Genomic DNA, 25,207 nt, shown 5'->3' with positions numbered 1-25,207 from the left:
AGGTCAACCAGAGCTCTGCACCTCTGCAGCTTAGACTCGAAACATGGAGGAGTGGCCCTGCGAGGGCCTGGCCCTGCTCCCCAGACTTTACTGGAAGGTCTTCAAACTCACCCCTCGCTCCCCCACCTGCCGCAAGCATGGTGTGATTCTCCTGGTCACCATGCCAGACATGCTGCTGTCCTCCGCGCTTGCCCAGGACAGGCATCACTAATCCATCACAGACCTCACTATGCTCACCGCTATGCTTTCCATTCACTCCATGACGTACAGCCTCAGAATCCTTCTTTTTTTTTTTTTTGTTGAGACAGAGTCTCACTTTGTTGCCCAGGCTAGAGTGAGTGCCGTGGCGTCAGCTTAGCTCACAGCAACCTCAGACTCCTGGGCTTAAGCGATCCTACTGCCTCAGCCTCCCAAGTAGCTGGGACTACAGGCATGCGCCACTATGCCTGGCTAATTTTTTCTATATAGATTTTTAGTTGTCCATATAATGTCTTTCTATTTTTAGTAGAGACGGGGTCTCGCTCAGGCTGGTCTCGAACTCCTGACCTTGAGCAATCCACCCGCCTCGGCCTCCCAGAGTGCTAGGATTACAGGCGTGAGCCACCGCGCCCGGCCCAGAATCCTTCTTAACACGACACTCAGGCAGCCACTACAGATCAAGTAGAGCTGGCATCCAAGAGAAAACCTATTTGCCATCCAGTCTAATCAATCATTTTGTAGAAGGAGCCACGGAGCCCCAGAGAGAGGAAGAGGTTTCTCAAGGCCACAGAGTCATTGACTGGGCTAGGGCCCCAGCCCCCTGACTTCCCACCCAAAGCCCTCCCTTTGGTGAGCAGGGCCTGGTGGTCCTTAGAGATGCTACACAAGGCAAGGACTCACCAGCAGCCCCGCACCACACCCCAACCCAGTTCAACTGAAACTGCGTCCACCCATGTGAACCAAAGATACTGAACAAAGGTGCCTGAATTGGCAGGTGGATGAACCATTCCCAGAGTCCCCTCCACACGCCCCGTCCCCGGCAGCTGCACTGCTGTCCCCATCAGCACAAAGCCAACACTTCCAGCCCCCCAAAAGTTTGGGAAAGAGCAGCTACTCACCACTGCTGGACTTCCTTCTCGGTAACTGCAAGAGAAAACAGAAAAGTGGCCTTTTAGCTCAGGGTGGCGTCCCCAGGGCTGGGCTGACATTCCCTGGGAGGGGGGGGGGCCTCCCTTCCCGCCCTCCCCAGCCCACAGCCCGCCTGGCCGTGTCAGGGCACCGGCCTGCTCTGAACACGAACATGATGTCTTGGTAAACAGTCCCAGTCAGGGGCGCTGTGCCCGGCCACCCCACAGGGGACAACCCCGGCCCCACCCGCTCCCAGTGCCCACTGTGCTGCTGCTGCTGTGAGGACCCCCAGGGACGCCCCCTTATGCTCAAGGGTCCGCCTCTCCCTGCCGTCCCGGGAGTGGCCGGGCGGGACTGTCGCTCCCAGGCCAGCGTTTAAGACACGTTCTTTCCCATCTCAGTCCTGGGGACAGACAGGCAGGGAAGGCCCAGCTTCCCTGGTGCTGTCCCCGCAGCGCCCCCTCCCAGCCCCCCTCAGTCCTCAGTCCAGTTCTTTCACTGGTGAGACACGAACGGAGCCACCAACCAAAGGCTGGAACGAGCCACGTAAAGTGGCTGAACCTCAAGCTGAGCCGAACAGTCCTTCACCGAACCACGAACCAAACAAAAAATCGCCGAAGCAGTTCAAGTTAGAACCGAACCATGTTCTCACTAAAGTCACCGAACAAGAGCATCGAACCACCTCCAAGGCCACAGTCACTCCCTGCCTGTGTGACCGCGGTAGAGTTCCTCGCATCCCCGTGCCTCAGTTTCTTCATTTGCAGCAGTAACGGCACCTGCCACGCGGCGCTGTCTGGGGATTCCGCTGTGACGGGTGTGGTCCCGGCACAGCTGGGCACTGGAACATGCTCACTGCGCATTTATGGAACGAACGAATGCAGGAAGGGAAAGGAAGGCGATGTTAGGTGGGGGTCAGGTGAGTAAAGGGACCGGAATCTCTTCCCAGGGGACTGGCAAGGAAGGCCCGAGGGGGCGTCTCTGAATTGCTTGTGCCTGAACACCCCTGAGGAAGCCACTTTTCAAAAACCACTCAAAGCAAATTCAACAACTGCCAAATGCAAGAGCTCACTCTGAGCCGGATCCACGGCCGGGGGCCTCCGTGCCGCCCTGCAGCAGCACCAAGGGGAGATAGCGTTACTCTGCCTTGGCTCCACATGTGGAAACTGAGGCACAAAGGGGCCAGGGAGCGAGGGTCTGAACTCATGTGTGCGGCAGAGAGCCCGGCAGTCAGACTCCAGGGTGAGCCAGAAGCCTCTACCCTGTCCTGCCGGCACTCTCCCCCGCAAGCCCAAACTGGAGACTGGGAAGAGACCTGTCCCCAGCAGGCTGTTGACAAAAAGTGATCGGGAGACGCCAGGTACCTGGAAAGGCCAGCCTGGCATCACAGAGTGCAATTCTCCAAGAGAAAGTTCCAGCAAGGGTATGGTGGGGAAGGGGGATGCCTGGGGGAGGAGAAGGAAAGCAACCACAGCCTAACCAGGACTGGCTGCCCCAGACCTTGCCACCCACAGCTGCCACGAGGGACTGCTGGGGCCCAGGGGCTGGTGCGGAAAGCAAGAACCTGGAGACGCGGGGGACGTGTCACAGCACAGCCAAGAGCTCGGCCCCAGGCCCTGGAGCCAGACTGGACCACCTGGGTTCACACCCAACCCCACAACTTACTCACTGTGTGTCCTTAGGCAAACTGCTGCCCCTCTCTGAGCCTGTTTCTTCATCTATAAAATGGGATTGTTGGGAAGACTAAAGTGCCCACCACTCTCCACCTTCACACGGGTCCCAGAAGCAGGCATGATCCCATCATCCCAACGAGGGAACAGAGGTTCAGATGGGCCTGCTTCCTCGTCCAGGATCACCCGAGGTCACCCTGCTAGGGGAAGCAGGGCCAGACCGTGCCTCCAGGGGACAGGATGGACGCCACACTGGTGCACCCTCATCTCCAGTGTGCTACTGAGCTGCATGGCCTGTGTCACCTTGGCAAGGGGTGGCCCCACACAACAGAAACAGCAGGAGCTGCGTGGCAGGGCCACTGCTGACCACAGGTGGGCTTCACAGGGCCAGAGAGGGGCTTCCCTGGGATCCACCAGCCCAGAAGTCCCAGCTTTCCCTTGACCGCCCCCCATCTCGACAGTGCCCCCAAGGCCCTCTGCACCAGCTTTCTGTCCTCCCTCCACCCCCACCAGCCCCCGGGGCGCAGCAGTGGTCAGAGGAGGGACGTGGCTGGCTGCCCCCATTAGAATGGTCCTCCCTATAGAGCGCAGGAGGCCTGAGCTGGTGAGGGTGTGAGCCTACCCGGTGCCCTAAGCAGCTAACTGACCTTTAGGAAACAGTAGAGGCTGTCAGGTGTCCCCTAGCACGAGGCCAGCGCCGGCAATCCTAAGGGCTTCACTGCCTGGGGCCTTGGAGGGTCTTGAAGGGCAACAGGCAGGGGCACATTTCTGGGGGCCTGGCCACCTGCCCCCACCCCCTGCCAGCCAGCATGGGCCAGGCAGGCGCACGCCCAAGCCCCAGCCCCTGCTTAGCCACCACCCCAGCATGGGGAGGAACGTGCCTAAGGCCACTGCCAGAAGGTGGCCCCTCAGCCTGGGCCTGCCCAGCCCCGAGGCCTGCGCTCCTAACCCTTCCGTCTGGGTTTCCACAGCCCAGCCAGCCCAGACCACCTTCAAGATTCTTCCCTGCCCACCTGTCTGATGGTGCACTCTGGATTTTTCTCTAAATCATGTTTTTATGTACTTGCTTAATCTAGTCTAAGCAGTAATGTCCACAAAATTAGCAGTGACTTGTGCTGGTTGTATATTTTCTAATACACAATAAAAGTATAACTTAAAATACGAAGCGACTGTCCCTGATCAAACCCGGCCTCGTCCGTCGTGAAAGAACCTGACGTCACGTGCGCTCTAACTCCGCGGCCAAAGGATGCCTTAAGCACGGAGTTCTCCTGCCAGAAATAATACAGCCTGAGTCTAACCACGGCGACACGGTCGGACAGATCCAGAATGTGGGACTTTCTACAAGACAATTGGCCAGGACACTTCAAGTCAGTGCCACGAAACGCAAAGCAAGTCAGAGGATTGTTCCGGAAAAAGAGACTAAAGACATGAGGCAACCAAACGTAACTCGCGACGCCTGGATCGGGTCCTGGCTCGGGAGGAAGGAGCCTCTAACGGCTGCCACCCGACATCTGGGAAGCCGAGCTGTGGGCGGGCGACTGGGCGCTGTGACGGGCTCCCTGCGGATCCTCCCAAGGGTGGTGAGAGCACTGGGGCTAAGTCGGGTTGGGGGGTGCCCTGGAGTATTTAGGGTGAGGGTCAGGGTGCGGCAGCCCCTTGTGAGATGGTTCAGCGACGTACACACATACGTAGAAAGGGAGGGATCCGGAAGGACACATTGCACTATTATTTCAATGTTCCTCTTGATGCTTCAAAATAAAAAGCTGGGGGAAACGTTTGTCCTCTTCACCCCACAAACTGTGTCCCCCCACACAACGCCAGGAGGGCTGGAGGTCCCGCCCAAGGTCCTGCTCCAGCAGCACTGACCTCCGCAGGCACTGAGAAGGAGGGACATGGGGACAATTTAGGGTCATGCTTCCCTCTGCCTCCGTTCCACCCAGACACCGAACGACCTTCCCAAGCTCTGCGCCCAGCCCATCCCCTCCCCCTCCGCCCGGTGCCTCCAGCCAAGTGTGAAATTGACAGGGCCTCGGCTTCCCCGGTGGGTCCAAGCTCAGGACTCAGGCAGGGCAGGAACGCCAGCTGTCCTTGCGCCACCATCCACGCGGATGCCCCGCCCACACCCCCACCTGGAGACTCCACTTAAGCTCCTGACTGTTCCGGCCTCCAGGCCTCCGCACTGCATCGGCCACTGTTCCCTCTGCCCCAAACTCTCATCTCTCCTCCCTGTCGCCTGGGTAGCCCTGCCCAGCTGCCGAAGCCCTGCTGGGGTACCCCTCTCCTGGGAAGCCCTCCTGCCCCTGCCATGCCCTCTCTGGAAGCCCCTTTCCCTGTAGTCTAATGTCCTACCATAGGCTCCATGACAGAGGGTCCGACAGGGGTTCGACCAAGAGGGGACAGGCTGGGGTAGGGACAGGGTGGAGTGGTGTGGTCTAGAAAGAGGGCTCAGGCCAGGCCGGGGCTCCCTGCCCTTTCTGGTCTGTGTCCTTGGACGAGTGACCTCACATCTCTGAGCCTCGGTCTGCTCATCTGTAAAAAGGGACGAATTACAGTCTGTATCTTCAGGGCTGTCACGGGAAGAGGACATAGTTAAAGGCGTGGCCCAGTCGGTGCCCCGGCAAGTGCTCCACGGAAGCAGGTTTTCTTTCCCACGTTCCCAGCTGGACGCCAAGCCCCCGAGGCGGAGGCCACACGCTCCTCCTAGCTGGTGGCGGCACCAACCCCCCCCCCCACCGGGTCCTGCACACAGCAGGCGGAGACTACCCACCCCCCCTCACCCTCCCCCTGCCCGCCATCCTCAGGAGGCTGGGCTGGCTTTAGGGCACGTCCTAAAAGGTCTCTCACGACATGTTTACCTTCACGGTTACATTTGGTTTGGGCCAATTTTTAAAACGAGCTGCTTTTCTCCGGTAGGCTCTGCCTCCAGGCCTGCGGGCCCAGGCTCCGTAATAAAACCAGGATTTAAAACCGGATGTGAGCAACCATCCAGCGATGGACCAGCTCACCTCGTGGCAGGACAGTGGAAGGCTTTGGGTTGTCATCCCGTTGGGGCCACTGGTAGGCTGTGTCACTTTGAACAAGTTACCTAACCTCTCTGAACCTCAGAGCCTTCACCTATACATGGGGCATAAATGGCAGAGCTGTCAGAAGCGGCTCCTGGGAAGTGGAAGAATTCCTAGTCCAGAGCTGGTGCAGGGCCCTGCGGGGCTCCCCGGAGAGGTGCTGTGGAGGGGCAGGGCCAGCTGGTGGCCCAGAGTGGGTAGGGGGCCACCCACCCCAGCCTCTCCCCACTCTCGGACTCCAGGCCCCTACCCACCCAGCCCAGGGGGCGCCTGCGGTGCCCACGGACCCTCCCGACCCGAGCAGCGCTCCTGGGCTCCCGCCCCGGCTCCTCCTCCCTTCCACGCAGCTCTTGTCTGCCAGGAATGAGCATGAGAGCCGGTCCCAGGAGCCCAGGATAAATGTTGAGTCTGATTTTGATTTCCCTAAAGCAAAATACCTTTCTCCTGATGGAGGCTCAGCTCAAACATGGTGGGAACAGACAGCAGGGGCTGGCGGCCCACGAGGCGGGATCGGGGCAGAGGGAGCCGCTCCGGCCTCCCCAGCCACCCATCCTGGGGCCGAACCAGGCCTCCCCCACCCACCGCAGCTGAAGGAAACCCCATCAGCAAGGGGCATGCAGGTTTGAGAAGCAGAAAGGAGAAAGCGGGGCCTTTGGGCCCAGCCACGAGTGACCCCTCTTACTAAACCAGACAGTCCCCTTGATCCCAACACCTATGACTGCTGGCTATCTCCTTCCAGAAGCACAGCTGGCCTCCCAGGCCCAGGCCTCCCAGGCCCAGGCCTCTCCCCTGCTCACATGCCCCGTGCCCCCCTAAAGGGACCGCCTCAACCTCATCCCAGGCCCCCATCCCCAGAACGTCCTGGCCCTGCCCTGTGGGCAGTCCTGCGCCAACTGCAAGCGAGTCCCACCCACATCCATCCTGTTGGCCTTGAAAACACAACAACACTGTCCAGGGCCTCCGGGTGTGACCCCCGACACCACCCCAGCCTCTGCACAGCCCCTTCTCGGCCCCCCACCTCCATCCTGCTCTCCCATCGAGCCCCACCCTGCAACTGCCACACCCCTAATGTGGTCCTGTCCCTCCCTTTCTGGAACCCTCCTCCTATGTCCTTGGGCTACAGTTCAAAGGTCAGCATCCACCCAGCCTCTCCAGCCTGGCCTGCCCCCACAGCTGTGTCTGCACCTGCGGCACCCAACAGCCCTTCCGGTGCTGTCCCCTCAGAACAGAAGGCTCTGCCCTAACCCCTCTCCAGGCAGCCACAGCGAAGCTATGTCAGAGGAGGGAGCACGTCGGTGGGCCACACGCACCCTCCTGCCCCCCGCCCAGGCCCGGCCCTCCCTGCATCCAAGGGACAGGTACCCCCAGAGCAGGGGCCGTTCCCCGGCATGGAAAACAGCTGTAGCTCCCGTGGCACCTGGACTCTGGGGATCTGTCACTCCCTAGCTGTGCGGCCTGTCCCTTCCGCTGTCTGGGCCTGTTTCCCCATCTGTGAAAGGGGAATGGCTTCTGCTCCCAGCAGACATTAACTGGCCGTGCCGCCACGGAGAGCCACACGCTGGGAGGTGCAGGCGACAGGAAAGGGAGTCAAACACCTGTGGGGGTGGCCCCCTGAGTCCTGCCGCATAAGGACTGGGGGAGCAGCCACCCGCACACACCAGCCTCAAGGCACAAGCCCCCCACATCGCTCCCTCCCTCCAGCTGCAGTGCAGACTCCTCCCTGGGGCTGGCGGCAGCACTGGGCGGTTTCCAGAAGGCCTTGTGGAAATGAACGGGTGTTTTGGGGAGAGGCAGGGCACCCCCAGCCGCCCCCCTCGGCTCCTGGCCTGACCCGTGACCTTGGCCACACACCTTCTCCCTCTGTCCCACGAAGGAGCCCACCTCCCGAGACCTCCAGGATCCCCAGCTCCCACGCTCCTCAAAGTGACCTTCGGCCAGCAAGTAAATGAAGGCCCGGAGCACAAAGTCCCCCACGGCGGAGCCCAGCTGGGAGGGGCAGTGTGGACACAGGCTCTGTGCCAGACGACCCGGGCTGGGTCCCAGGCCCACTGACCCACCAGGTGACCTTGGGCAAGCGTGGCAGCCATGTCTCTAAAATGCAGCCCTTGGTAGTGCTGTCTCCAAGCCCAGAGCCAGCATGACCACACACGCCGAAGCCGGCTGGCATAGGTAGGTAGTATGGTCGTCGCTGTTGTTAAGTATCATTCGGTGCCTCTGCCAGGGCGAGGAGAGACAGCCCACCCCCCACCCGCCCCGTCCCATGTTCCATGAAGGCCCAGCTGGAGGAGGGCTGGGCTCCGTCATCAGAAAGGAGGCCTGGCCGCCACCCAGAACTCCCGGCACTCACTGTGGGAGCCCCTCACCCTGACCTAGAAAAGCAGCAGCAAGTTCCCAGCCCCTCGGCCCTCCCCCCTCCCCCCTGCCCCCCTCCCCTCCCCTCTGGGTCCAGGCCCCTCCTCCCACTGTGAGGTGGCATCGGCCCAGCCTCCTTGGCGGTCACTATTTCCACCAGCCCAGTGCTGGGCACAGGACAGAGGGGCCGGCCCTGCCCACTCCGCTCTCAGGCCGCCCTCTGCGCAGGCGTCGAGGTCATCAGGCTGCCACCTGCAGCGAGGAGCTATGGGGTGGGCTGTGGCCTGCCCCGCCTGGCCCTGCACCCTCAGGATTCCACGGGAGCCACATGGAGCCCAGGGGTCACGGGCTGCTGTGCCGGTCTCAGGATGAGGCATCGGGCACGGTGGGGGAGCCCCGTGCCCACGTCCAGCCAGCCGACCAGGCTCTGACGCAGACCCCACCTCCTCTCCTGACCCTCCCCACAGCCTCCCGAAGCTGGCTCTCTCCCACCAAGGCCTGCACTCTGAGCCCTGGCCGACAAGGGGATGCAGGCCACACGCATCTGGCCCAGCACGCGGCAAGCGCCACGCAGAGATGGCCTGGCGCTATGAGAAGGGGTGGTGCACCTTAGAATAAGACGTCAGGGGGCCAGGCTACGGGGGAGGTGTCTAGATGGGAAGTTTCCTGCCACTGCCATCCCTTGCAGGAGCACAGGTGACAGAGACCACTAGGGCCACGCGAACCCAGCATCAAACCCCCGTTTCCCTCTTAGTCCCTCAGGACCCTCCTGAGCCCCGGACGATGCTGATGGCTGAGCCCTCAAGCCACACCAGGCCCTGCGCCGAGGGGTCAGGGTTCCCACCAGCCTACTTTGCTGATGAAGAAACTGAGGCTTCACAGAGAGGCAAAGGGCCTTGACCGAGATCACACAGTCAGTGGTGGAGGTCAAAGTTCAGGGCCTTCTGACCTGGAGCCTGGGACCAAGAAGGCTTAGCCTGGAGATGGTCGTGCCCCAGGACAGGTTGCCCACCGAGGCGCCCCCAGCCCACAACAAGCGCTTATCAGCACCTGCCGTGTGCCTGGCACTGGGGTGGTTGAGACTTGGGCACACAGTCAAGCAGGGAGCACCCAGCTCCCGCCATCCATCACAGTGCCTCTCCACGGTGCTCCCTGGCAGAGCCAGGCCCGGCCCCGTCCTCCTCCTGGATGCTCCATACTTCTCACTTTGTCAAAATAAAGCCCGAATCTTTGTGACTCATTTCTCCACTCTAGGCCTCAATTTCCTCATCTGACAAATGGGGTAAGAACGTTCCCTCCAACTAGCTCACAGAAGGTGAACGCGCTTCCTCCCTGAGGCAGGGCTGCATGGTCAAGGCAGTCCTGGGGCTCCTCAAAGGTGCCCCCCACAGAGCCCCTGGTGGGGAGAGGGCTGGTGCTCCCCGAGGGGTGGGGGGCAGCAGGGTCCCAGGCAGCCACAGAAAGCAAAGTCTGGTTCCAGTCTTGTGTTCTACTCAAATATGGCTGCAAATCTGCATTCTGCCTCATCATTTATGGGTGCTTATTTTACTGTAAAAATAAAGTTAAAAATATATTGATTTTAATTTCTATGTAAGTTAAATAACTTTCTCCCCAAAAGTCACAAGTGAAACTGCAGGAAGATGTGCTCTGGCTTGTGGCTTCCAGGAACAAGAAGAAAAAGCTGCCAGTGACAAGGTGCTTATCACGCGCCTGTCCCGGACTAAGCAGTTCACCTGCGCTAATGCCCCTCGGTGACGGAACAACGCTGGGAGGCAAAGGGCCCCAATATCTGCTGACCTACAACTTGCTTTGACTGGCTAAGTGACCCAGATCAAGTCACGCTGACATCGGTTCAAATCCCAGCTCTACCACATTCTAGCTGTGTGATCTTGGACAAATCAGTTAACCTCTCTGAACCTCAGTTTCCTCATCAGAAAACTGAGGGTGGTAAAAGCTATCACAGTGACATACATAGAAAAAAGACTGGGGTGACAATGTTACCACCAGTGGCCTTAGAGAAGCGGCATGAGGAATGGTTTTATTCTGGTCTTTGGGATAGCCTGTGTTTCCAAATTTGCCCTTCCCCAGTGGCCGGGAGTTCCATGGAGCAGGATCTGTGTCTGCCTAAGTTTCAACAGAATTGCAGCGTATGGCACATAGTAGGTGCTCAGTGTGTGTGTGTTCTTGTAGAAAGCATGAGTCATCGTTTCAAGTGGGTAAGTTGGAAAGTAGACATGGCTACTTTTATTTTCTAGAATTCAAAGTTATTCCTGGCTAACAAACAGACTTGCTCCAGTGACCCCACTCTCTCTCTCAGACACACACACACACACACACACACACACACACACGACAAGGCAGAGCACCAGGAGCTGCCCCCTGGTTCAGGTCCCCTCTACCGTCAGCCTCAGACTCTTCCAAAGAGTGGGTCTGGAAGGGAGTAAACCACATCTGCTGCCTCCTTGGGCCCTCAAGACCCTGGGAAAATGTTCACATGTGCAGTTTTCTCAAGACTCCCGGTGAGAAATTCTCAAACATTTCAGAGCCGAGCCCCATTCCACAGGCATTTTCCAAATACTGCCAAGGTCAGACGTTGTAGGAGGCACTGCAGGAATGCACCTGCTCAACAGGAAGGGGCTTTCTCTAGAGTGAGTCATTCTTTAGCCCCTTGGGCAACAGAATTCACCTCTCTGAGCCTCAGTTTCCTTATTTGTAAAACAGGGATGGTGGTGGTGACAATACCTGCCTTATAGGGTAAGGAACAAATGAGACTTTTCACCCCTTCATTTACCCCACAATTAATTCCTGAGCATGTTCAAGGGGCCAGACCCTCAGCTGGGGTCCAGGGATACAGACAGCGGGACCCAGATACAGGTCCTTGTCCTCTGAGTCCCTGATCTAACAGGGGAGATGGGCCTTAAGCACATGACCACACTGCTGTCTAATCTGTCATGGCAAGAAGGGAGCTTTGGGGGTGATGGGCATGTAAAGCGGGGGATCGGGGCACGCTCCCGGGGAAGGGGGCGCACAGGCTGCGCAGGGAGGACAGCAGGCCTCAGCCGGGCAAAGAGAAAGAGGGAGGGTTTCCAGGAGGGGCTGTGCCGCAAGCTCAGCGAGCACGCAGGGCATGGTGAGTTCAAGGGACCGCGGGAAGCCGCATCTTACTTGAACAAAGCGTTATCCGGAGGAAGCGTGGCATGGTCCAGGCAGAGGGAACACAGCGCCCCAAAATGCTAACAATTGCTACTATAATTAATAGGTGTCACAGCACCCACAGACGAGGCAGGATGACCAGGGCCAGTAATATGGGCACCTAGGAGGGGGTGCGCTGCAAGGAGCCGTGGGCAGGCGACCGCCCCCTGCCACCCCATATCACAGCATATGGCATCTGCCTCCCCTCCCGGCCCCACAGTTCTGCCTCAGCCCTCGTCCCCCAGGGCGCCCTTCCCCAGCCCTGGGCGTGGGTGGGAGACATTGAGCTGGTCTCCAACGTAGCTCAGGCAGAAGTCAAACTGGTCAGTCCCGCATGTCACGACCAGTAGAGCAAGGAACCCCCCAAATGCAAGTGCCGAGAGACTCCCAAGACAGAGCAGAGGCCAGGGCTGAAGAGAGGCCCCAGGGAAGAGTGCAAAGCCCCCCACACAGGGAGGGACCAAGACAAAACTGACAGGGACACAGAGACTAAGTGGGGACGGCACCTGGAGTGGGAACCAGCTGCCACCCCGACCACCAGCACCTCCTCTCCCCCCTCCTGCACAGGGCACTGCAAATCCGCTTGTCCCTGAACTGCACTAGGGCAGAACAGCTCCTGCAGGGGCCCTGGAAGGTTCTGGACCAGGAATTCCAGGGCGTCTGGCCAGGAGGGTGGAGTGGGGGCCCTAGCACAGGCGGCAGTGCCGGCCCTTTAAGAGCTGAGGGTGGAGGCTTGGCCCTGACCTGCCCTCCTGGAGGAGGCAGTGACTCATCACAGCCCTCGTCCTGGTGCTCTGGGAGCAGAGGACCAGGCAATGGCAGTAGTGGCGGGGAGAGGCACAGGCACAGACCCACCAGCCTGGCCAGAGCTCCCTGAAGGCCAGACCGTGGCCTTGACGCCTGCTGCTGCCTCTGTCGGCGGAGGCCCATTTCCCCAAGTGTGCCCCAGGCCTCACGTGGCTCACCTGTGTTCCAGGATGCCCCCGCGGAGCCCCCTTCCCCGCCAGGGCAGCCAGCAGCTCTGAGGGGCTAACCCATTGCATCTCCCACTCACCAGACACCCCTGCGGCAGGGCCGCCAGTACCCCGCATTGCAGACGAGGAAACCGCAGCTCAGCCAGGGGACTTGCCTACAGTCACATGGAGACAAGACTTAAGCCGCTCTGTTTCTGGCCACAGAAGCTCATCTCCGGGCTGCTCAACTGCTCATCCGTCCCCCTCACTCGTGCAGCTGGGGGTAGGCACTGCGCAGGCCTCCCACCATCAGCACCTGCCTCGTCCCCACCCGCTCCAGCCACTACACAAGTTCCAGGTCCTGCGAGTCGCCATACTTTGATGCCTCCAGACCTAGGACATGCCATTCCTCCTCCTGGAAACACTCCCATCATTCCCCACAAAAACCCTCTCCTTGAAACCTCTATGTGCCTTCTCAACTCAGGTAGGGCTGCTGAATTAGCAAACGAAAATATAGACGCCCAGTTAAATTCAAATTTCAGATAAACAACAGATAACTTTTTAGTATGTCTGGCAACCCTACCCTCAGGTCTCAACTGAAATATCACCTCCTCCAGGAAACCCTTCTGGCTGCACCGCAGACTACATAGATTCCCATGGCATTGTGCAGTGCCCTGTCTTGATGCCTGTCCTGGCCTGACATCTGCTTCCCACCAAACTGTGAGCGCCAGCAGGGCTAGAAATCCATCTGTCCAACCTGCCCTGTGTCCCCAGCATCTGCAGAGCCTGGCTCGAGGAAGCTGTTCCATAAAGTCTTTTCGAATCAGGGCATGAGGGGCAGCGAGGCAGCCTGGGGATCCCCTCGGCCAGCCTGGCCTCGCACAGGACCCAGGGCCTCCAGCCGGTCTCCACGGCCAGCTGGGCCTCCTACCCTGAGGTGCACCTAGATCCCTTCTCTCAGCTGCCCGCAGCTCCACGGAGCTGGAGCAAAGAGCTGAGACTCACGGGGCATCTCGGCAGGCTCCTCTTGTTTATTTTGACGGCTGCTGTTAGTTTTAATCGAGATCATGTTCCGCTCAGGCCCAGCAAGGGCCTCCTCAGAGGCAGTCTGGAGACAAAAGTGGCCCGGCGTGGCGTGCGGGACCTCGGGCCGAGGGCAGGAGCCCAGAGAGCACAGGCTTTGAGCTCTCCCGAGCGCCATCTGCCCATCACATACACCATATATTTTTGAACAGAAGGAAAGCATTCGCTTTTTCCCCCACAGTGCCAAAAATAGCCCCATCTCCTGCCTTTGAACAGGGATCTGTTGGTTCCTACAAAAAGGCAGGAGCAGGAGGGCCTGGAAGGAGGGGCCTTGCTGGCTGGCTGGGGGCTTGGACCCCTCCTTGTCTCCCCAGCCCCAGAAGGTGAGGGGGGCCAGGGGTCCTCACTGGGCCCGGCCTGTGGAGGCTCAGCCTCCCCCTGCCCCAGACACACGGGAAACCCCACACCCAGCCCCGCAGGAACAAAAAGCAAAGCTCAAGATAGATGAGAAGAAACTTCATTCATTAGCTTGTTCATTTCTGTATTTGTTTTTTCATTCATGCAGCAACGTGCGCAGCCTCTGTTCCAGGAGCTGGGACACAACCGCGAACCAGGCCACGAGACCGGTCCGTCTTCACGGCTCACAGCTGACGAACAGGGAGAGTTAAACACGGCGTCACCACCACGTCCGAGGAGGACGCTGGCCAGGCCCAGGGACGCCTCCCCTGGAAGTGGCCATGGGGCTCTGGGGCAGCTGAGCGTGGGCGAGGGCGGGCAGGAGGGTCCGTGGGAGGAGGAAGGGGAAGGTCAGAGGAAGAGCTGCCTGAGTGGCCCTGAGTACAGCTCCTCGGTCACCACCAACCTGGGGCAAGCTCAGTGTCCCCACTTCACACGTGAAGGCGCCGGACACAGAAGGAGGGATTGAAAGGCCTGGATGAGCCCGGCCTCTTCACCGCCATTTCCACTTTAATCCCCCGACGACCCTGGAGGCAGGGTTACCTTCACCCCGTTCACAGAGGAAGTAAGGAGGTGGGGGGGGGGCCAAGGTCCCCGAGCTAATGAGGAGAGGGGCTGGGATTTGAACCCAGGCCTGGCAGGTCCCTGGGAGCAGTCCCTGACACCAGACCCCCAGAAAAGCCATCCCAGCGCAGCGTCCCCCGTGCTGCCAGTTCCGCAGAGGAGGAAGCACTGGGCAGTGCAGACGGAGGGATTTGAACCCAGCTCTGCTTGGCACCAAGTCCAAGGCTCTTTCTGCTTTTCACAGCAGCTTCTTGATTAAAAAAAAAAAAATAGCAAAAAAAGAGGCCACTTTCTGTTCCCAAAAGGCCAGAGCTGTGGCGGAGCTGGGTGGCGGTGGCCCCAAGGCCGGAGGGAGAGAAGGGCATCCTGAGCCCACTTCCCTGCTGAAAACCCAACCCTGAAATGAACAAGCAGAAAGCTATTTCTGCCCTGGGTCAAACATTCCTCAAAGCCACATTCCTCCGGCCCTCCCCCACTCCCTGCCAGGGGATCCAGGGCACAGTGGCCCGGATGCCCCACCAGCCCAGAAGAGCCAGCAGCTGCCTTGCACCCCTCCGGGGTACCCCCAACCTGGGCTCGCCCGGCAGGGGCACCTCCCCGGGCGGCATGGTCAGGGCACCCGGGGGCTGAGATGGCGATACCCCATCTCACAGGCAGCAGGACAGATGGGGAGACTGAGGCCCTGAGAGGGCAGCCAGAGGCCACAGCAAGTCAGGATGGAACTAGGACCTGACTCTGGACACGCTGGCAAGCCCCGCCCCGGGACTGGAGGCCAGGAGCACAGGCGACCCTCCCTGGGCAGGGAGAGGAAGTGAACCACAGCAGCACAGGACAGCTCTTGGAAAGTGCAAAGCGTCACACAGAGGCCACATTCCCAGGCCTGCCCGGGGGCAGCTCCGGGCTGCGCACTGCAGAGACACCAAAGGCCACGAGATGTGGCCCAGCCTTCAAGGAACTTAAGATCACGGGGCTCCCCTCTGTCACCGTGCCCCCCAGCCCATACTGCACCCAGGAGGACTCAGTCTCCTCTTCGTTCAACAGATACTTCCCGAGGCACCTGGGCCTGCCCCGCCTGGGGCAGGGCAGGCTGGCCGGGCTCAGTCTCCAAACCTCATCCCAGCTGCGCCCGGCTTCCCAGCCCCAACCGCAGCTTCCCCAGAAGCAAGGATGGTGCCAACACCAAACGCCGGGGGGTGCACTGCTCCTGAGCTCGCAGTCGGGAGGATTCCATGAGACCAGCACAGCTCTGGGCATGCGGTCAGCTCCCGAGCCCCTACCAGGATGGGCGAGGTGCAGCCGCCTGCCTGCCGCACGCTCCTCTCCACGCTCCCAGCACAGCTCCCAGCACCTCCTGCGTGCGGCCTTCTCCCAAGGCCTCAGCTCTGCCTCCTTCCTGGAGGCAGCAAGGCAGGCACTGCCCCAAGTCTCCTGCAGGAGGCAGGACATCGGGCCAGCAGGACCCTGTGTTCACAGCTGGAAGGATCCTACCCACCAGCCAGCCTCACACCCGGAATCCGGGACACCTGGCCAGTGGTGGGGCGCTCCCTGTCCTCAGCAGGCAGCTCTAAGGTTCCGAGGCTCATAGGGATGGTGGGAGGTGGGTGCCTGGTGGGAAGGGCTTGGCATTGGCAGCACAGAGATCTGAGCCTGAGCCCCAGATTGGCCACTTCCTGACTAGGGGACCTTGGGCAGGTCCCTGAGCCTGCCTGGGCCTCCTTTTCTCCATCTGTATAATGGGCGTAAGTATCTTTACTCCTAGGGCTTTGGGGAGTGTACTCAGCACACCTGGCACCGAGTGCTACATGGTAAACAGTAGTTGTCATTGCTGTCATTCCTCCGGATGACACTCCCCAGCCACCTGCAGAGACCGCCACGGCCAGGGCAGAAGGGGACTGAGAAGTGGCAGCCTGTTGCCTGGCCCCAGAGCCAGCAGCTGAGCTCCCAGCCTCTGATGCGGTTCCTGGCCTGTGAGTGCCTCCCCCCAGGTGCCCCCACCCCCAGGTTCCCTCATCCCCAGCCCCCCCACCCCAGGTGCATCTCCATTTACAATCCGCACAGAGCAGCCCTCACACACCGACGCTCGTGCACGCAGACGTGCCGGCTCACCCACTCCTGACACATGCCACGACCCCGTCACTCTCACTCAGCGTGTGCCCACGTGAAGCAGGACCTGCCCACACGCCCCGGGGCGCCCACCCTGCCTGCAACACCCATACCAGGCCCCCATACCTGCTCACACTCACCCGCACACCTTCACGGCAGCTTCCTGGCACCTCCCACGGCAGAGGCCCCCATCACGGCCCAGGGGTTAAGGGTGAGGGCTCCAGCGTCAGATAATCGGGGAGCCAAACCCCCGCTGCACCACGTGCTGGCCTGTGCCATGGGCCAGCTTTCGACCCCTCTGGAGCCTGTTTCCTCATCTGTAAAACAGGGACTATGCAGGGCTCCTGGGGGAGGTCATGACAAACACCCGTGAATACCGAGCATAGGCTTGGGCCACACCGCACATGCTCACTACCAGACTCCAGATTCTCCGCACCCGCATGACGTCGGAGACGAGCCACGGAGTCCGTTGCCTGCCCTCTCTAACCCCACACACAGCCCTATGCTGTAGAGGGATTATCATCCCCCAGTCACAGATGAGAAACTGAGGCGTCAAGAGGCTAAAAACCACGCCTGAGGCAGAGATAATCCAAAGGCCAAGGCATCAGACACCAGAGCCCAGGCACACTCCACCCTGGGGCCCCGGTGTACCTTCCCCACCGGGTCTCACCACTCAGCAGTCTGAACATTGCACAGAAAGAGAAACTGAGTCCCACAAGGGACCAGTGACTCCAAAGTCACTGTCCAGGCCATGATGGTTCCGGGACTGAAGCCCAGGCAGGCTGCTCTGTGCCCTCCAAGCCCCTGTGCCACAGGAGCCTAAAACCCAGCCTGCCACAGCCGAGCCTCCCTCTGCAACTCGCCAAGCCAGGAGCCTGATGCAGAACGAGCTGGCCACCAACGCAGCCAGACCCGGCAGAGGCCGTCCACATCTGCCACTCACTTCCAATCGAGCTGAGGGCCTGTGACAGCTCGCTGCCAGGAACCACTGTCTCCTGACACAGCTGGGCAAGCGGCCTCCTTCCTGGGAGAGTGTTTACCAAGCACTTAGCACACACAGACCTCTTAGTCTCACACACACGGGACCCGGGGCTCAGAGAGGGACGAGGCTCTCCAGGGCAACACAGCCAGAAAATGGCAGGACTGACCTTCAAGGCCTCAGCACTCTGCGGCCCTGCCCCTCAGCCAGGATATGACCCTGACTGCAAGTTACCTAGAAACGCTGCAAGTTAATCTGACGTTCTCTGCCCTGGTAAATAGATCACATAAGGAATGTGAAAATTGTTTCATCTTGTAATGACAGTAACAAGGATGTGCTTTTTTAAATTTATACTGGTTTTTTTTTTTTTCCTTACCAGAGTGCTGGAGATATTTAGGGCAAGATGAACCGGATCAGAAGACTTCAGTGAAGAAAGCAAGACATCCCTCTCTCTACCCAACAGCCAACCCACTGGCACAGCATGAGGTGCCCTGGCAGGAACAAATCGGTACTTGCTGTGTGACCTTGGGGGCCATACCTCACCTCCCTGGCACTCAATTTGTCCATTTGTGAAATGAGGGCATTGGACTACATGACCCGAAGAGTCTCCTCCAGCTCAGAGATTCTAGGATTCTATTTAATAGCAATCAAAGAAATGAACACTGAAACAGGAAGCTATCTCTTTTCTTCCCCATAAAATTGGCAATGATTAAGAAAAACAATAATACCCAGTGCTGGCACAAATGCAGGGAAAATAGGCACTCTCTCATCCACTTTTGCTGAAAATGTAAATTCAAACATCCTTTCTGGAGAGCAATTTAGCAGTTCTTAATCAAAAGCCTTTTAAAATGTCCCCAGCCTTTAACTCCATAACCCCATTTTTGGTTATTTCGGCTCCAAAAAAAGATATGTGCAAAGATTTAGTAAAAAGATGTTCGTAGTGGCATCATTTAAATTGGGGGATAGGGAGGAACCTAACTGTCTAACGACAGGGGATTAAATAAAATGTGTTGCATTCATATGACACAACATTAAAAGTCATGCTTTAAAAGAATAGTTAACGATGTGGGCATTCAGAACTGTCAGGTTTCAAAAAATTAGAAAATAAAAAGTAGATAATCCCAAATTTACAAGGCAACAAAAACAATGTACCAAGTCCATGGAGCGTCCCTCCTAAATATACCTGGAGTCTGTTTCCCCGTCATCCCCCGACGCCCAGGGCAGCACCACGCTCAGCTGGGTCTCCACTGCTGCCCGCCCTGCTGATCCAATCTTCACACTGTACCCAAGACCGATCTTGCCAAACGCGAATCTCACGCGTCTCCACCACCTCCCCTCCATGGCTGCCCACTCATCTCGGAGAATCCCCCGCCATGGCCTTCCAGGGCTGACATGGGCCCGGCCCCTTCGCCAGCAAGTCCCCACTGCCTACGCCCTGCCCCAAAAGAGCTCAAGCCTGGGAGCAGAGGAAGCTGGTCCAACCCAGGGCCTGGCAAGGAGAAAGGAGGAGAAAGGACGTCTGTGGCTGGGGAGAAGTGAGAACCCTCTGGGGCTGGGTGGGGGGAAGGGGCGGGAGGAGCCGGGCTCCATTTAACATGGAGCCAGGGGAGGCAGGAAGGGCAGGGACAGGCTGTGCAGAGGAGCTGGGCTCGGGTGACCCTGGGTGAGTCCCTGCCATTCGCCAGCCTCCCCGTCCGTCTCTGCTCCGCAAGGCGGAGGCCACAGGCCCTCTCACCTGTCCCACCGTGGAAGATGGGAGACTCGCACCCCTGGCACCAGCCGCTGCCAGGGGAGGCCTGAAAGGTGTCCCCAGAACCAGGTACCATGTTAAACCCTTCACGTGCCCTGAGCCCTTCCCCACCCCAGGGTCTGCATGGCGCCCATCTGCAGGGAAAGGAAAGCTCCGTGAGACAAGCCTTGCCCAGGGAAAGGGCCTGAGCCCCGAACTGGCCCCTGGGCCCTCCCTGCCTCCCAGAGGCCCTGCTGCCAAACAGCCCCATTCCCTTTCCGGCCCACTCTCTGGACCACAAAGCGTCCTCCCACTTGGACCCATGGAGTCGTGTGGGCAGGTCACACAGGTGAGCAAACCAGTGCTCAGAGGGGGTCCGGGCCCTGCCCAAGGGCACCGAGCCCCAGTGATACCCAGCGCCGTTCTCCAGGGTATCAAGTATTTTCCTAATAATGCAGGTGATGTCCCCTACCCAGATGCCCACCCCATGTCAAGAGTCTAACCTCAGTCTCTCTTGCTGCTGCTTTGTTCAGCCTCCAGGGGGACAGGAAGGGCCACCTTGTCCTACCCACACACTAGCAGGATGCATAGAGACTGCAGAAGCCCCCTGCCTCCTGCTCTTTGTGGCTCACCCCTAGCCTGGCTGTGGGGCCCCACATTCTCATACGGCCATCACTCCAACTCCCACGTTTGTCCCAAGATGGGTGCCAGTTACTGCCTCCCCCAAGGCAATGTCCTGCCCACTCTGGTTGGGCAGAGTTGGGTGGGGGAGCAACAATCAGAGAATATTCCTTATCCTACAGGAAGGGACCTCCACGGGTCTCAGGATCACCCCAAACTAGAGGGACCCAAGAGCCCAACTGGCAACCCCAACCCAGAGTCAGGGACCATTCTGTGCCCTGGGTCACAGAGGCATCAGCTGTGCCCAGACCAGCTCCTCCCCCCACAGCTGCTGTGTGCCAGGCACCGTTCTGGGCGTCCAGGAAAAGGCAGAAGAGACTCAAGCTTGGCAGACAAGGTCAAGGCAGAGCCTGGGCTGACCAGGAGTAACAAGGAGGAGGTGGCCACCCTGAGTCCTGGACCGGGGCGGGGTGGGGGTCCCTGGGGAGTGCCTACAAGCATCACAGAGAGAGCACCAGAGACAGGAGAGGGAGGCGGGTAGAGGCTCTGCCTCTTGGGCCTGGTGTGGCCCCCAGAAGCCTTTAAACTTCTGTAGCTCAGACCATGACAAATGCCTTGCACCCCAATGCGTGATCTTTCAGACTGGCTGGCTGGTTTCCACCTGAGGGCAGGAATGTCGTCTCTCTCCTTCACTCTATCTCCGGGCCTGGCCCGGAGTGAACACGCATGAGCAGCAGCCTCACAGTTAACAAGCGGGGCTGGGGGAGGCTGCCGGGCGTGGTAGCAAGCCCCTGCTAGGATTCGGGCAAACCAGGCCAAGAGCCTGCCTCCCTATGCCTTCTGCGTGCCAGGCACAAAGACCGGGGTCGTAGGATTCCTCTGTGGAGACAGGAAATTTTGCCCACAAAATATATTTAAGACCAGTTCAAGATGAAGCTATATCATATGGTCAAAACGACAATTTTTTTTTTTTAAGGCAGAGTGTCACTGTGTTGCCCAAGCTAAAATGCCGTGGCGTCATCAGAGCTCACAGCAACCTCAAACTCCTGGGCTCAAGCGATCCTTGCATCAGCCTCCCTAGTAGCTGGGACTACAGGCACGCACCACCGTGTGTGGCTGATTTTTCTATTTTGTGTAGAGATGGGGTCTCGCTCTTGCTCAGGCTGGTCTCCAACTCCTGGCCTCCCAAAGTGCTAGGATTACAGGCATGAGCCACCATACCTGGCCAAAACAATATTAATAATGATCACTGACATTTACTGGCCACTTACTGCATGCCACACATTAGGCCCAATGCTGTGCGTGAGTTATCCTGTCTCACATCTGCTCGCCGACAGGTACCATGAGCACACCCAGTTTACAGATGAGGAAACTGAGGTTCAGTTAGGTGATGGCACTGGCCTGTTCCACAGCCTTGGCATCCGGGGATGCCAACAGCCTCACTAGCAAGCTGGAAGAGAGTGGGCCAGACCTCAAAGGACCTGGGCCACTGGCAGTGCTGACCACTCCTCTGTAAGTCCCAGCTGGACGGGACTCGTCCACCCCTCACTAATCTGGTGCTCCAGGACATGAACTGTGCCCGGAAGGCTGAGGACTAGGTTAGCGTTTTAGCCAGGCTGAATCCAGATGTGTCCAGCGAGGGCCACACAGCTGGGGCCTTTAGGCCATCTGCTTCCCACACACATACAGATCACCACGGACAGAGCAGGAGAGTCACCACCAAGGACAGTGCCCGACACCGACCCAGGCTAGGGCCCCCAGCATACACCAGAACTGTGGCCTCCAGCCCGGGCTCCCCAGCACCAAGATCTGGATGGAAATTCCTGGGCCCCAGCCCAGACCTACAGAATCGCAGTGTGGGAGGGCGGCCGAGCACCTCGTGTTTAACCAAGCTCTCCGGGAGATCCTGACCTTGCAAGTCCTTCCTAGCAGGTGCTCCTCTTGACCCCACGCACGGAATCCCCCAGAACAAAGAACAGACGCTCCCCTCCCCAGCAGAAGGAAGCCCATCTGCAGGCCTGAGAACAAGCCGGAGCTTTCTCTGCTTTTCCTCTTGGGAGACTTTTCATTCAACAAATATTTGTGGACCTACTAAGGGCCAGCACACGGGGGGGATACAGTTGTTAGCCACAGAGACATGGGCCTGCACTGAGGCTCAAGTCAGCAAGGAAGGCAGACAGGGGCAAACGAACCCACCACCACCTCTCCGGCCCACCCCTAATAAGGGCTTCTACAGAGGAAAAGTACCCAGGCTAACTCTCTCCCCGACCAAAACTGTTCCATGTCTCCAAAGGCCTTTAAAAATAGCGCAGCCCAGCACCAGACGGGCTAGTTCCTTACAAAGCCTTGTTGTCTCAACTTCTCTCCAAGTTGACAGATCTGCCCAAGGGAGGGAGGATTGGGAAAAACGACCACCCCAGGCCCCTTCCCACCTGGAGTCCACCATCACCGGCTTCTAGCAGAAACCAGAAAGGGACACACAGAAGAGCTCTTGGCCTTAGCTCTGAGGTCTCTCGCTGGGCACAGTTTAAGAGCAAGACAGACCTGAGTTCGAGTCCTGGCACTGCCCAGTGACTAGCCGTGGGATCCTGGGCATAGCATTTCACCTCCCTGAGCCTTAGTTTCCCTGTCTGTAAATGGAAATGGTAGCGGTACCACAGCACCGTGGGGAGGGCGGCTGCTGGGAATTGATGTGCTAACGATGCAAAGAGCTCTGCACATGGTAAGACCGGTCTTCCCTCAGCTCACTGGTGGCTCCTCTGTCCAACGATGATGGAGACACCCTGGTGCAGCCTATGCCTACCACTCCTGGCGAAGCCCGTGGTGCCCTCAGCCTCTCCAGGCACGGGGGCCCAGGAAGTCCCACCTGCACCTGCCGGCTGACAGCTGTGGGCCATATCTGGACTAAGCTTGGAGGAGGGCCCTTCAAATCTCACTGAACAGCAGATGGACTGGGAAGGGCATCGCCCACCTTGGAAAGAGGGCGAGAGCAGCCCCTGGGCCTCACCCCCTGCTTCCGGGAGCAGCTGGTGGGGCGTGAGCTCCTTGCCGCACAATTCCACCAGAGAAGCGCCTGCACCTTCCGGCGGACTAGCGCCCACTCAGGAAAGCCCCTTTGTTCCCAGCACACGGGGCGAGGGGCACCGAGCTGAAGCGTGGGCTTGGACAGACCTGCAAATGTGCCCAGAAGATGGATGGAGTGGGGGGAAGGGGGGCAGAGGTTGTGCAATGCACCACCAGAAGCCGCCTCCCGGCCTCCACCAACACACGGGCTGGCGGGCAATCGGCTGCCTCCACGGGCGCTGCAGAGGGGCCGGGCCCACGCAGCTGCCCAGGTGTGGGTGCTGAATTCCAACCCAAGCACAGGGCCGCTGCCCCCTTCCAGGTCAAACACCCGGGCAGAGGCCCTTCCAGACCACGCAGCCTTCCCTCTCCCCATCCCCAAAGACAGACAGGGTGGTGAGGGCCCAGTTCCATTAACCCCTGGCCCGCCAGGCACCTCCAGAGAGGCTGCAGGGAAGGGGGAAACCTGGTATGGAGAAATTGGAGATGCGAGGGGACTGCAGAGTTGTGAAGTTGGGCAAGTGGAGACAGCCACGCTGGGGCTGAGCTAGCGAAGACCACAATGGACAGGCCCTCCTCTTCCGGGTTGCTCGGGACAGTTAAATGATCAGACCCACCAGATCACCCATGGTTGCAGAAACCCATTTCCCGGAGTGGCAGATGGAGGAGGGAGGTAAAATGGGGCAAGAGGAAAATTCAGCCTATAAATGCTGCAACCAACAGGGCCTCCAGGACCCTTCACCGTCGCCGCCAGGAGCTCTCTGCCAAGTCTCGCCACCCCCCACAACACAATCCAGGCCAGGGAGGGGGCGACAGGCCAACCTCGCGGCAGCAGCATCGTGATGCATGAATCACCCACCCCTCCGCGCTCGTGCCAGTCGCACCGCGCAGCCGGCGCCCCCTCCCGGGACCACCGCCCCCGCCCCCGCACACCCCTGCCCTCCGGACAGCTGCGGAGAGGGGGTGGCGGGTGGGCTGGGGCTTCCCCTCGCGGCCGGGTGGCCCCGCGCGCGCTGACAGGCGGCACACTTCCAGGGCTGGGGAGGGTGCTAGAACAATAGGGCCAGGTGGGGGGTAGGGGCGCGGCCGGGGAGCCGGCGAGGGGTCGCGCGGAGGCGGGGCAGGGGTGACGGCGCGAAGGCGGCGGCCGCGGCGGAGGGCGGCCGGGAGGGCCGGCGGGGCCGGCGGGGAGGGGCGCGGGCTGCGGCCGGGCGGCGCACTCACAGTAGGTTTTCCTGGTCAGCTCCTCCACAACTTCGGGCTTCAACTTGCTGTTGGATTTCCCCATCCTCGGCGGCCGCGGCCCCCGCCCCCCGGGCCGGACCCGGTCGGGGCGCCCAGCGGGAGCGGCCGGGCCGGGGCGGGCCGGGGCGGGGCGCGGGGGGCAGGCGGGCCGGGCCGGGGCCGCGCCTTTGTCTGGCCGTGCCCGCGCGGCCCGGGCGCGGGGCTCTGCGCGCTGCGCGGCGGGGCTGGCGGCGCCGGGGCGCGGGGCGGCCGCTCGGCAGGCCCGGGCGGTCCGGGCGCCGCGGCGCGGAGCTGCGCTGGGCTGGGCGCCGGCGCCGCGCGCTGCTGCCCGGTCGTCCCTGGTTACTGGGCTCCGCGGCACATGCTCGCTGCTGCGCTCCCCTCGCCGCCGCCCCTGCGCTCTCCGCCTCCCGCCTCCCGCCCGCACCGGCGCGCCAGGGGTGGACCCGGAGCCGCCACTCAGCGCCCGGCGCCACCTCCCGCCCCGCACCCGCCCGGCCGGGCCTCCGCTCGCAGAAGCGGGGCCGCGAGGCGCGGGCCAGGCCCGCCGCAGGGGCGCCCCCTCGCCGCATCGCGTCCGGGGCGGGGAGGTCACCCCTGCCACCCCCTCCTCGGATCGGTCCCCGGCGCTCCAGCCCCCTCCGCGGCGAGCGGGACGGGGAGGGCCCGGAAGATCTGATGTGAATGAGACCAAGTCCCTGCCCCGTGAAATTCATTCATTCGACATAGATTTCTCGACATAGATTTCTCGGGCGCTGGGGACACGGAGACCGGCAGGACCGGCGCTGTCCCAGCCCTCACAGGGCGGGCACTGCTGGGCAGGATGTCCCATGTGGCGGTGGGGGGCACCTACCCGAGGCCCGGAGGAAGGTGACCTCCAAGCCCAGGGTGAGGAAGGGAGGGTGTTGGGAAAGTGCTGGGGCCCAGACACCCTGGAGGAAGCGAGGAGGCCTGAACGCCAGAGGGAGAGCTCCGTTCCAGGCGCAGGGCCCCGGGGCAGGCGGCTGGGATGGGCTGAGGCCAGAGAGAAGGGCGCAGGCCAGTGGGGGCAGGGCTGTGCGCCCCCTCTGCCCAAGGGCCCGGCCTCTGCC

General features: G+C 60.3%; 1 protein-coding gene across 1 annotated transcript in view; it reads right to left on the bottom strand.

The window, feature by feature from the left end:
* NCS1 (neuronal calcium sensor 1) overlaps nucleotides 1-24,193 on the bottom strand; it is a 44,646-nt gene extending 20,453 nt beyond the window's left edge. Inside the window, exons 1-2 of the mRNA XM_069474762.1 lie at nucleotides 24,096-24,193; nucleotides 1,098-1,122 (exon numbers count right to left, since the gene is read on the bottom strand). Coding sequence (XP_069330863.1) covers nucleotides 1,098-1,122; nucleotides 24,096-24,159 — 89 coding nt within the window. The 5' untranslated portion in view covers nucleotides 24,160-24,193. The remainder of the gene's footprint in view (nucleotides 1-1,097; nucleotides 1,123-24,095) is intronic.
* Between the last annotated feature and the right edge of the window lie 1,014 nt (nucleotides 24,194-25,207).

The sequence above is a fragment of the Eulemur rufifrons genome, chromosome 7 (assembly GCF_041146395.1).
Source record: "Eulemur rufifrons isolate Redbay chromosome 7, OSU_ERuf_1, whole genome shotgun sequence".
Classification (NCBI taxonomy): Eukaryota; Metazoa; Chordata; class Mammalia; order Primates; family Lemuridae; genus Eulemur; species Eulemur rufifrons.
The sequence above is the reverse complement of the archived record's forward strand: the minus strand, read 5'-3'. Positions and strand labels throughout refer to the sequence as shown.